At 42.0% G+C, this 12,519-nt stretch overlaps 1 protein-coding gene across 1 annotated transcript in view; it reads right to left on the reverse strand.

Annotated features, from left to right (window-relative positions):
* The window catches only part of LOC308333176 (protocadherin-15-like), a 199,704-nt gene that overhangs the window by 114,626 nt on the left and 72,559 nt on the right, over positions 1-12,519 (reverse strand). The window contains exons 10-13 of the mRNA XM_080789372.1: positions 6,440-6,548; positions 5,552-5,664; positions 3,590-3,796; positions 2,723-2,743 (exon numbers count right to left, since the gene is read on the reverse strand). Coding sequence (XP_080645498.1) covers positions 2,723-2,743; positions 3,590-3,796; positions 5,552-5,664; positions 6,440-6,548 — 450 coding nt within the window. The remainder of the gene's footprint in view (positions 1-2,722; positions 2,744-3,589; positions 3,797-5,551; positions 5,665-6,439; positions 6,549-12,519) is intronic.

Raw genomic sequence — 12,519 nt, forward strand, 5'->3', positions numbered from 1 at the left:
ACACACACTTCTCTGATGTGCACAAATGCATGCCCACAAACACAAGGATGAAGAATTGCTTAGACGAATGTGTTATTTCAAAAGTCTCTGTGAAAGTTCATCCTGACATAAAAACTCTTCTGAGCGTGTGTGTGTGTGTGTGTGTGTGTGTGTGTGTGTGTGTGTGTGTGTGTGTGTTTGTGTGTGTGACATAAAGAGTGATGGACAGGCAGGCAATCCTCATCCAAGTTCCCCTCTGATATTACCCACACAAACCGTTACCTCCTGTGTGTATGAATATGTATGTATCATATGTGTGTGTTTGTGCATGTGTGTGTGTGTGTGTGCGTAGGTGCGTGTGTGCGTGGAACGTGCGTGCGTGTGTCAGCTCTCATTCCAGATAAGGCTTGCTCAGCAGGGTCGGGCTGGGTAGGGTGGTTGCTGATAATATTGTCGATGTAGCTAGACTGTATATTGAACCATAAATAAACAGTCGCACACAAGGACACACACACACACACACACCCACACACATACGCATGCATGCATGCATGCACGCACAAACACATGCTAAATAAAGGGAATGAACTAACAGACACACACATTGCGTAGACACACACACACACACACACACACACACACACATTAGAATGTATAAATAAAGGTGATGGATGGCAAATAAAACCAATTAGAACTAATCATCATTGTTGGTACTTAATGCTGGAAGAAAGACCAGGGTTGGCACTATTTACAAGGACTGAGCATATATCAGCCACTCACACGCACGCACACACGCACGCATGCACGCACACACGTCTAACGAAGGATGCAAAGGAACATGCGCAAATGCACTCACACGAAAGATACACACAGATAAAAAACAGAGGAAACAACACCCACAAACACTCATATACCCCCACACATTTCATCCTCGCTAAGCCCATTCTTTGCTGTGGGGGTTATTTTGGAAAGCAGTGAAGCGCAGCTTGTTTCATTCAGATGTCTTAAGCCATTTTGGACTGAGGTCGATTAAAAAAAAGGCTTCTAAATCCTAACATTTTTCTGAAAAATCCATGTTTCTATGTCAGTTGTGCTCAACCTTTTTCATGTCAAGGACCCCCAGAATTATCTCTATTGGGCCACGGACCCCAATCTCAAAATATGTAGTTCCAGAGACCCCTCAGAAGCAAATATTTTAGTTAAAAATGTTCGTACCTACAAGCTCGTAGCGCGCCACTCGGTGGCGCGCTATGAGCTTGTAGATCTGCTATTTTTCAATAGCTAAATTATAACATAATGTTTAAATCACCAAAAGGGGTTCCCGCCCAAAATGGATTAAACAAGCCAAGCTCTCAGGAATGCATTAGCGATAACACTATTGCAGTAACTGTAAATTCTTACTTTATCACTCATGGACAGGGAAAACGGCAAATTCTTTAACTATACCCGGATTACACATAACGCACTTCAACCACTGCAAGCCATGCATTTGGTAAAAAGAATACAGTGATTCTCAACCTATTTAATTTCAAGGACTTCAGTTTGATATGAAATAGGGCTTTTTTGGCCCAGGTACCAATTGGAGGAGACTACCAAAGTACCCCCTCATCCTCACACCACTGATAAGCATATACTTATAACCTTACATTTAGATCCCATAACCTTACATTTAGATCCCATTATTTGGAACCTTTCAATCAAAGTCATTCAGACCCATTTCATAATTATAATCAGAAACTACTAGGGCTATTGAACTAAATTGATCAGGGGGACACATTGTCAAAAACCCAAACAGATGGGGACCGGACTGCTGTGGCAATAGGCCATGGGCCACCATTTCATAATACATCTGAACATCTCTGGAACACCAATCTACACTGTAAAATCATCAGTGTTAAAGGTAGAGTAAGTGATATTTTTATAGTGTTGTTTGTGTGTCGAATTTGAAGTCGGTCCCTTGTATGCCCATATATGGAGATTTCTGTATCTGTCTCTCTTTGTCTGTGATGTGTGCTGTGGTGTCAGAACAGGCCAGCTCCATATATGGACCATGGGCAGAGGCCCTGTCCAGAGCCCGGGCAGAGGCCTTTTGTGGCGGTTCTGGACAACCGTCGGCCCGACCGACTCGACACTAGGCACTGCCCTCCCTGTGGGGGTGTGGAACACGCGTGTCAAATTTGGGCGAACGGTTCTCGAGTTACGTGCATTACAGCGGTACACACGTACAGACAGACGTAAAGACAGACATACTGTAGACGTGGTGCATTAATAGATAGATGAATGCCTAACTTCACTATAGTGGTAGAAGGTTTTGTGAACCGAGTACTGTAGAAGGAAGGAAAATAACACAGTTTCTCCATAGATATTTATCCACATCGATATCGCATTGGCCACTGCTGTTCATAGGAACGATGTGTCATATTGCTCGAGGCAAGAGGTGACTCCCATTGCATGTATTGTATGTCTTTTGAACAAGGTCTCTCCACAATTAATATCATCACAGCATGAAAATGTGTCTTACATACTGTAGACAATAACGTTAATGATTATAAAACTGGAAACGGTTTTAGTCTCCAGGTACTATTATATATGAATCAGGCATATTTCTTGCAGTCGGGTTATGGCAAGTTGCCCGTACTAATATGGCAGCAACATTAACATACGACCCAGTGGCCAATGTGGCATCTATGTATATTGTGTCTATGTGAGTACCACAGCATTCTGCCAATCATCTGATACCTACAGGCACCTCGTTGGCTTCCAGCTATAAAGGGAGATGACAGAACAATTCATCATGACATTGGCTGGTGTGCTCAAACAATGCAAACATAATATCGGGTATGGTTATGCGTACATACTGTAGGTGCCTCTGAGCATTGTGTCGGGTGGATACCTTATATGTCCAAAATGTATGGATCCAAATAGTTATTTAGCTCTTGTTGATACAGTAGCTGAATTATAAAAAAACCAGACAGACATAACCACCTTTAACCTGGTTAAAGGTGGTTAAGTGTCTGTTTTATTTCATTATAGAGCGTCACAGTCCCGGCCTCTTTCATGACGACGACAGGCCCAGGAAATAATTCCCAATGCATTTTCCCCATAGACATATCAAAACGTATTTATTTAAAGACCTTATAAGCGTACAAAGCCAACTCGAGTTGTGTCAAATCATGACAACAAACACAATATTTTGGGCCAACAAATAATTACAAAGAACAAACAAAAATAAACAAAAAAAGGGTTGTAACCTGCCGTATTCTTCTTCTTTCTAATTATGTGTTCGGCCCATTCTGTTTTCATGATTTGTCACAACTCGAGTTGGCTTTGTATGAAGCTTAAAAGGTCTTTAAATAAATACTTTTGAAATGTCTATGAGGAAAATGAACGGAGAATAATTTCCTGGGCCCTGGTAGGGGGAGGGACTGGGACGCTCTATAGGTAAACATAAAAAAGAGCTACATACATAAGCATGACACTATTATATGACAAAGGAAAAAAAAGCTTAAAAGGATTAAATGTGGTTTTCCAACAGCAATGTGTGTGTGTGTGTGTGTGTGTGTGTGTGTGTGTGTGTGCGTAAGTGTGTGCGTGCGTGAATAATCCTCACCTCCTCTACGTCGTTATCCAGAGCCATGATAGCCAGCGGTGTGGACAAGGTTGCGTTGGTTGCTATGGTGGTTCCCACGGGCGCTGCCTCACTGACGTAGCCATGGTAGCGCGTCTCCAGGAAGTAGGGAGCCTGGTTGTTCTCGTCCAGAATTTCGATTTGGAGGTTGGCGAAGACTGGGAGGGGGTGACCATTATCCTGCTCTGCCTGAGAGAGAGAGAGAGAGAGAGAGAGAGAGAGAGAGAGAGAGAGAGAGAGAGACAGAGACAGAGACAGAGACAGAGACAGACAGAAGGCTTTGATTCAAGTAAGTAATGTTTGTGCTTCTATAAATTGTTGAACAAATACATTGAGGCAGCACTATTAGCAGACTGAAAACTCATTTTCGCAAATGTCCATTTAAATGACAAAGCGTCATTGATCCAAATAAAACACGCACACGCACACACAGTATACACTACAGTATATGGAGACACACAACGTGGATTCACTCATGCCTCCTCCCCGTTAATAGCCGCTATGATATCGGGGAGGAAGCCAGAGTGAATCCACGTTAACACTTAACAGTATGGCAAAGCCAGGCTAGAGACTTGGGGACTGAAGGTGCGTTCAAACCTGAAGATATATATTTGTTTCCATAAAATAATAAAGTCCCTTCGTGCCAGCTCACTCTTTCCCATGCAAGATCTGTAGCTGCCTGTCTTCCCCCTCCATCGAGTGGTGGATTATATTATTGATATAATATGATATAACGGATAGAAAATGTACACAGTCATTTAACTTTGGGAGTGTAACCGCGCTCATTACATTTTGTGGTCTCGAAACACCTTTAGGCTACTGGGAAAGTGTGTGCATCACAGTGCATGTGTTCACGATAATGCACATAACGTTGTGGCTGCTAATTCCCCCATCCAGGCGGACTGGGACTCAATTTGTGATAAAACTTCTTGAAGTAGTCCAAGTAGTCATGCAATCACAGTGCTTTGTTGACCAAGAGCACCAAGCGTACCAGTAGGCACACTGGCAGATTTCTGAGGACAAAGTCCCTGTTCGACGTTTCTGAAGCGTCCGCACTTGCAGAGATTTGCCACGGTATTATCATCCCCTAAGGTAGTACAAAACAATTAAAATGGTTGATCTATGTGGTGAGAAAACGTTATAATTCAATATCTCAAAACCTATCACAACAAACCCGCACAAACAATGTTCAATTTCCGAGCTAGAGCAGAATGTGATGCATGCCCAGTGACTTAATTCTATTACCAGCCCGAGATATAATCGAGATTAAAAACATCCACAGACGGTACGCCACAGCTTCACAATTACAGCCATTCAAAATGCTCAGGACAGATTGGATTCAACTGGAAGACGCTGGAATTTACAGCAAAGTCATAAACTGCATGCATGAACGCATCCCCCTTAACAGATGCCTAAGGCATTGTGGAGCGGCACTCGTGGGAGGTGTTAGCCAATGTGCACAATTTGTTTTAGATAACAGACAGATTGATCATAATCGTCCTACTGTGTCCTGCAAGAAATCACCTTTTACGTAGTTTGAAAGGTTGTCCAGTTTTTTGTTTTTTCAAAAGATGAGATTAAATGAATACAGTGGAAAGGTGACTAATAATATTTGAAGTTTCTTGTGTAGTGACTGTACTTCTCTGGTTGATGCTTTGGAGCTTTTGTATTTATTTGTCATTGTAAAATAACATCATGTTAGAATCTCATGGCATTTTGGGATATCCTACCTAAACAGCCAAGGAACTAGACATTTGCACCAAATAAAGGTATACAGTAACCCAACTAGGATATATCCTATGCTTCATATTGTAATGATACAATTATAAGTAACCAGTTTCCATTCAAAAAATTATCTAAATACCTGAAAAGTAAGATGCCTGTAGTTCACTGCAATAACTGCACACAACATCTCTATTTGCAGAAACACATTTATGTCCATACCTTGAGGACCAGGTCAAATCTTTGGTAAAGTTCCCTGTCGATGGGTTTCAGTAGCTGCAGTTCAGCTGAGGTTCTGTTCAAAGTGAAGTACTCCGTGTAGGACTCTGGTTGTCCTGAGGATGAGACGCAACGAAGGCACAGACAGTCAGGGTAGCAGATCACACATTCAATTCATTGTACAATCAAAAAATACACGACAGTGTATTTACAAATAGTCATCAAAAGCAAACACACGCATGCATGCACACACGTGCGAGTGCGTGCGTGTACACGTGTATGCGTGTATATGCATGTGTGTCATCTTCATAGCTGGCATTTTCTTTGAACCATACTGAGCGAAACTCTACTATAAAATAATGTCCAACAAAAGCACAAGTACCATTCTTCAAAATAAGTATGTTTTCCTCCTGAAACATCTTGAAACTTTGAATCTTTTCTGAACAAGAACATTTGTGAAATGTGAAATGCAAGTGATTTAATGCATCATATCACATTGTGAGCTTGAAATTTTGCTAATATATAAATTATATACCCCATTATATGAACATTTTTTATATTTATACAAACACAAATATTGTATGGGTTTGCCTGGCACAATATCGTTTCAGAAGGTGGTCCGTGGGCAAATACACATTAAGTCAGGGTTCCTTGACATAGAAAAGTTTGAGACACACTGCACTAACATACTATACATACAATGATTTCATATTCTAACTATGACTGCAGCACGTCATAAATCACCATAAAAATGATGTCTATGGGTTCCCTCGGTTCGTCTGACACAATCGTGCCTGGAGCCAAAATGCTTCAAACAAACGCAGGTATAGCCATAGGCTGCATGTTTCTGCAACCTGTCAATCATAACAGTGTGTGTCATTCCAAACATACCAATGAGAATGGAATACAGAATGCCTGGCCTTTCAGAAGGGGGCTGTATGTTTCTGTCTTGGTCCACAGCCTGAATGGCCGGAGTCACATTGACTGGATTCACCTTGGCCTAGAGGTAGAGAGTAACACAGTACAAGAAACCATAAAACATCCCAAAAGAGATATTTAATGTAGGAAAGAGTCATTTTTTATTATTTGACTGAAAATATCTCATAGCCCTGTGTGTGTGTGTGTGTGTGTGTGTGTGTGTGTGTGTGTGTGCGTGTGTGAGACAACATTACATTACATTACAGACAGACAGACAGACAGACAGACAGACAGACAGACAGACAGACAGACAGACAGACAGACAGACAGACAGACAGACAGACAGACAGACAGACAGACAGACAGACAGACAGACAGACAGATCTAATGCACAAAGCATAACAGAACACAATAAGGACAAATGAGAATGCATCTCCAGTCCACATGACAGAAATGTGTACCGTCTGTGTACTAACAAACACATTTCTCAACCACAGATGGCGTTAAAGCCTATAACCATTTTTTAAATCAAGCGCCTGCCAGATACATTTGTAACTAAAATAAGCACTCTACTATTAATTAAGAAAAAGCCATGATATATACAGTACTGTGTACTAACACATTTCTCAACTTCCGTTAAGCGGGCATCCTGCCTAATCAACCATGTGGTCTTTGCTGGGGAACCCAAAACCCTAAACCACAGATGGCGATAAAGCCTATAACCAATTTGTCAATCAGGCGCCTGCCAGATACATTTGTAACTCAAATAAGCACTCTACTATTAATTAAGAAAGGGGCCATGACAAAGTGTCATTCAGAAACAAGAATTGAAGCAAATCAATAAATTACAAGCTGCTGCATAATATCTCCAGAATTGTGCTATTATATGACATGTATATATCTGTTTATGTGTGTGTGTGTGTGTGTGTGTGTGTGTGTGTGTGTGTGTGTGTGTGTGTGTGTGTGTATTTAATGTGTTGACATTAAATAGTTTGAAAACCACTGACATAGAAACATGTTTTTTTTAGAAAAATATAATTTTGCACACTTTTAGACCATGTCCATGGTCATCATATGGGCATATATGTACCCAGTGCAGTTATCGACAGAGGTAGTAGTTTGCAGCAGTAATTGTGTAGTTTTCGAAAGGACATCACATTAGTGAAGTGTCTTGTTTTTCTCCTAGAAGCCAATAAGGACAACCAAATGAGCCTATAACAGTCCATTTGGACAGTCTCAGAGTTTGTTCTAGGGTCTAGGGCTGTCAGAACGAATTTCATAATATGAAAGAAATTCGAATATTAAAAAATATATATATATTCGAAAGCTAAAATTGCCATTCGAATGGAGCTTTTATCATTCATTAATTCTATTTAATATTTTTATTTTGTTTTATGTTATTTTATCCGCTCACTAAATGTATTGAGTAACGAATCTACCGCTGTGAAATCTCCCATCTGCACGCACGCACACACGCGCGCCTCGTCACCTCCTCCCTCCTCTGCACGCATGCACACACGCACAGTCGCACAGCGCGCTGCAACTAAGAAGAATCACTCACATGTTTTATTAGTACCGTCGAGTCTGTCGCATATTGTGGACAGTTTGAAAATGCGGGTCCTACGTGCATTAAACCATTAACGTTGGTCCGGCTGGTTTCATTTTGTCCTACGCGATTACGTGAATCAGCATGGCTGCGCCTGCAGTAGGCTATTACCAAAACAAACACATGGTAGCCTACTTTTGTGTTGCACATGGAAAGCAACTGAAAACGACCATGGATATATTAAAGACAGTTCCCCTGTGCACAGCGGAGATAATGCAAAACTCCAGGTACGAACAAAAACACTGACTGTCTGAAGCTGATCATCCACGACTAACTATCTCCAGACTAGTCCTGCAGTCCCGCAATGAAGGAAAGACAATCTCGCCTCTCACTATAGTCCACTACAATGCCATTCTAGCCTTAAAACCTACATTTATGTGTTATTCAACAATTACTTTAGCGCAAAATATAGGCTTCTCTATATATCTTCATTGCTATTTACTAATGATGGCCTGTTCATCGTGACAGCATTCTGTTTAAAAAGAAAAAAGAAAAAGTTCATGATTCCTGACTAGCCTACTCACTACTCAGACTATACTGTATCAGAAGTATACAACGTTCACTGTAAAATGCATTTGCACTATAGACAGACAACAATCTTACCGTGCTGAGTGCACTGTGCTCAATAAAACAACAGTTTAAACGCTATTTTGTGCCGAAAACCATTATTACATGGGCTGAAAGTACTGCTTTGTCGTTTGGAAGGGGGGCCCCTCTAGTGGACAGAACGTGCATCGTCAATCTGTGTATTATTATAGGCTAAATATGAGCTAAAATAAACAATGTAAATATTCGAATATTTTCGAAAATTACAAATAATGAAGCAATGAAATTCAAATTGGATTATAGAGGTGAACTGACAGCCCTACTAGGGTCCTTTGGTTCCATTTTGTACTAGGCTACACTCACACTTGTTGTTCACACACACACACACACACACACACACACACACACACACACACACACACACACACACCCTCAGAGCAACTAAAACCTAGAGTATCCATACATTACTATGAATGGACTGTCTCCCACCAACCAAAGCAACCTTCAGAACAGCAGTTTTCTTCAACGTTGTAAAACATGAATTATATAGACATTCTGCTGACTGAGTGCATGTATTTAAGTGTGTGTGTGTGCGTGCACATGCGTGTGTAATTGTGTATGCGTGTGTACGTGTGTGTGTGTATGCGTGCGTGTGGTGTGTGTGTAGGTGTGAGAGAGACAGATTAAACTGTTTTTGCATGATGTGTATTTACCTATCAACACATCAGCTTAATTGTGTGTGTATGTATGTATGTGTGTGTGTGTGTGTGTGTGTGTGTGTGTGTGTGTGTGTGTGTGTGTGTGTGTGTGTGTGTGTGTGTGTGTGTGCGTGTGCGTGCACTACTGCACTCGCAATGAAATGACTAGGTCATAATTTTGAGTTATCACTGAGCAATATGCTGAGGTCTGGGTAATATGCCACAGCTGATAACAGAAACATAAAAACATCTCTATGGATAAAAAGCACTTTATCACTACAGCAGTCTCTCTTGCACGCACGCGCACACACACACACACACACACACACACACACACACACACACACACACACACACACAAGTTATCTGAGAGAGAGACAAGGGAAAGAAGGAGAGAGAGCAATAAAAACCTAGAAAGAGTGATGAAGGTGAGAGAGAAGCATAGCGAGAAGACAGACAAGCCTAGAAAGAATGATGAAAGGGAGGGCGTGAGAGAGAGACAGAGGAGGACATCATTTGTGTCAGAAGGAAGAAAAGGGAGAGAGAGTGAGCCGAGAGAGAAAGAAAAGGAGTAAGAGACAGACCTGTCAGAGACAGAGAAAGGAGAGGACTGCCTGTGGTAGAGAATGAGAGCCAGTTAAATAAAGAGGTGAAGGGTGGTGTTAGGAGAGAGATAAGTGCAGGGATTGTACATTGAATGTGTCACACCGGGATGACAGACAAAGAAAGACTAATGATGAGAGATGATGGAGAGATTAGACCTGTGGACATGTGCAGTGCCTGGTCAGCCGGGTCTTTTGGATTTCGCCCTTGCTGTCCCTCTGGTCACCATTACACCACATAGACTTTCATAATATAATCACAGCACCAAAAATAAACTGTAAAACACTGATACCTAATGTTTGCTATAAATCGCTATGCTTCTCAGCCATGTAGATATCTACTATATAATGTGCCACGTCTCTGCGTACGTGTGTGCGTGCGTGCATGAGTAAGTGTGTGTATGGTTGTAATGCACGTAACTCGAGAACCATTTGACCCACCGACTTCACATTCGACACACACGTTCCACACCCCCACAGGTAGTGCAGTGCCCGGTATCGAGTCGGTCGGACCCATGGTTCTCCAGAACCACCACAAAATGCTCTGGTCAGGCTCTGCCAGTGGGCCTAATGAGGCCAACTTCTTTCACCTGGGCCAGGCTCTGCCAGTGGGCCGAATTGATTGCCAAGTACACTTTTCAGTTTGCAGTCTTCACACACAGGCACATACTGTACACAGATCTCCATGTGGGACACCGGCTGACAGTTAAAACAGGGGTGCTATGACAACGGCATTTCACATTAGGTTCCCAAATTCCCAAGTAGGCCGGTGGCTGACTGCGACGGGCACGTACAGGTCTAGTTTTTATAATAATAATAATCATAATAATAACCAATACGACGCCCTCAGGGTAAGAAGCGACGGGCGAGGTCACATGCACGCATCCGCCATGGGTGACGGGCCTGACGGCAGACTGCTGGGCGAGTGCTGGCGCTTTGGCACTGACTCTGCCAGACGGTATTGAGTTCACAAGTTCACAGTAGTAGCTTGTGAAACAAGTAGTGTGAAGCAAGGTTCTATCTGGCAGAGTCAGGTTACAACCCTATACTATACTATTCTCCTGTCTTCCGCACGCACACACGCGCACACACACAAACATTCCGATTTCTTTATTTGTATCCACAAATTACAATTAATTTTACAAGGAAACAAATATAACAGGGTTGACAGTTCATGTTCACTTAAGGATACACATGGCATCTCCTTCTCCACACAGACAAACTGCCTATAACAACCGAAACAGAACAGTATTTGGCAAGTTGTTTGGCTTTGCTTTTTGCCATGCCAGCTCATGGTCAGTTTATGCACATGGCCCAGGCTTCCGAATATCAGTATGGCAAATCTACAGCGAGTTTGTTATACTTCCAAGTAATGGTTGATACTTAGAATATTTATCTTGGAATGCCTGGTCCATGTACAAATCAAAGACACAGCCCACCTCCAGAATCAGGGTGGGGATGATATTGTGATCACTATATTACTGTTTTTTTCATTGGCACTGTCAAGGTTTCAGCCTCCAGGAAGAAACCTCAAATGCAAAGGGAAGACATCATTGAACATAACCACACCAAGGGATCCTATGAAGTACCGTCACCTCATAAACACATACAAAGTTGGAAGAATCACGGCACTCCATCTTTAAAATAACGTTTTCTTCACTAGAGCAACTTTAATTGTTTAAATGACTAGTTCAACAGTCTAGGTTCTGTAAATCTAGAGGTGAAATAAGGTAATGAAGACTTGAAATATGACTGACAATATATAATGGCAAGAGACAATCCACTGCATGCTTATTCCAATCAATAACACCACCAGCAAGAAAACGTGAATAATAGCAATAGACTATTGTAAAATGACCATGCCAATGTTGACATCATTATAATGTGACTGACAGCAAACAGTTGTGGTTAATGAAAAACCTTGTAGTGGACACAGACAGACAGACTGGCAGGCAGGCAGGCAGCGATGCGATGTTAGCTACACGCCACAAATACCCTGCTGAGACTTGAAGATGTATGGAGCCAATGGTCGATCATATTAATGACACAGCTACAGGTAAATCACTGTCACAGACACTAGACGATGTTGGTCTGTCCTCATGCAACCCCCCACTCTCTTCCTCCCCCTCTTTCTCTCTCTCTACCCACTCCCCCCTCTCCCTCTCCCCTCATCCTCTCCCTCTCCCCTCGTCCTTCCTTCACCCTGCCAAGAAAGCTTCAGGTTTGTCACGTTTGTCCGGTTATGTGTCGGTTAAAAATTTGACACATTCCGACCCAGAGCTTAAATGGCCTTAAGGCTTAAATGTGCCCTTTGAGAAACTGTCAAAAGCACGTTCAGTGACATGAAGCAAGTCAAGGCAACGCGACTACTTGGAGACAGATGTAACACATCTATCATTATATGTATTTTTCCCAAACTATGGGATTGTGCTCGTGTTCAATGCACACATGTGAATATTACTGAAACTGGAGTGGGACTGGGAATTTAGTTTCATAATTACATAGGTATGGATGAATGAGTCTTTACCCAGCAAACGGGCAAGCATAATTGCATGGACTGTGATTTTCTTCCGCTCCATGTTAATGAATACAGCCGTTCTC

Source organism: Protomyctophum bolini (genome assembly GCF_963924005.1).
Source record: "Protomyctophum bolini genome assembly, chromosome: 18".
In the NCBI taxonomy this organism is placed as follows: domain Eukaryota; kingdom Metazoa; phylum Chordata; class Actinopteri; order Myctophiformes; family Myctophidae; genus Protomyctophum; species Protomyctophum bolini.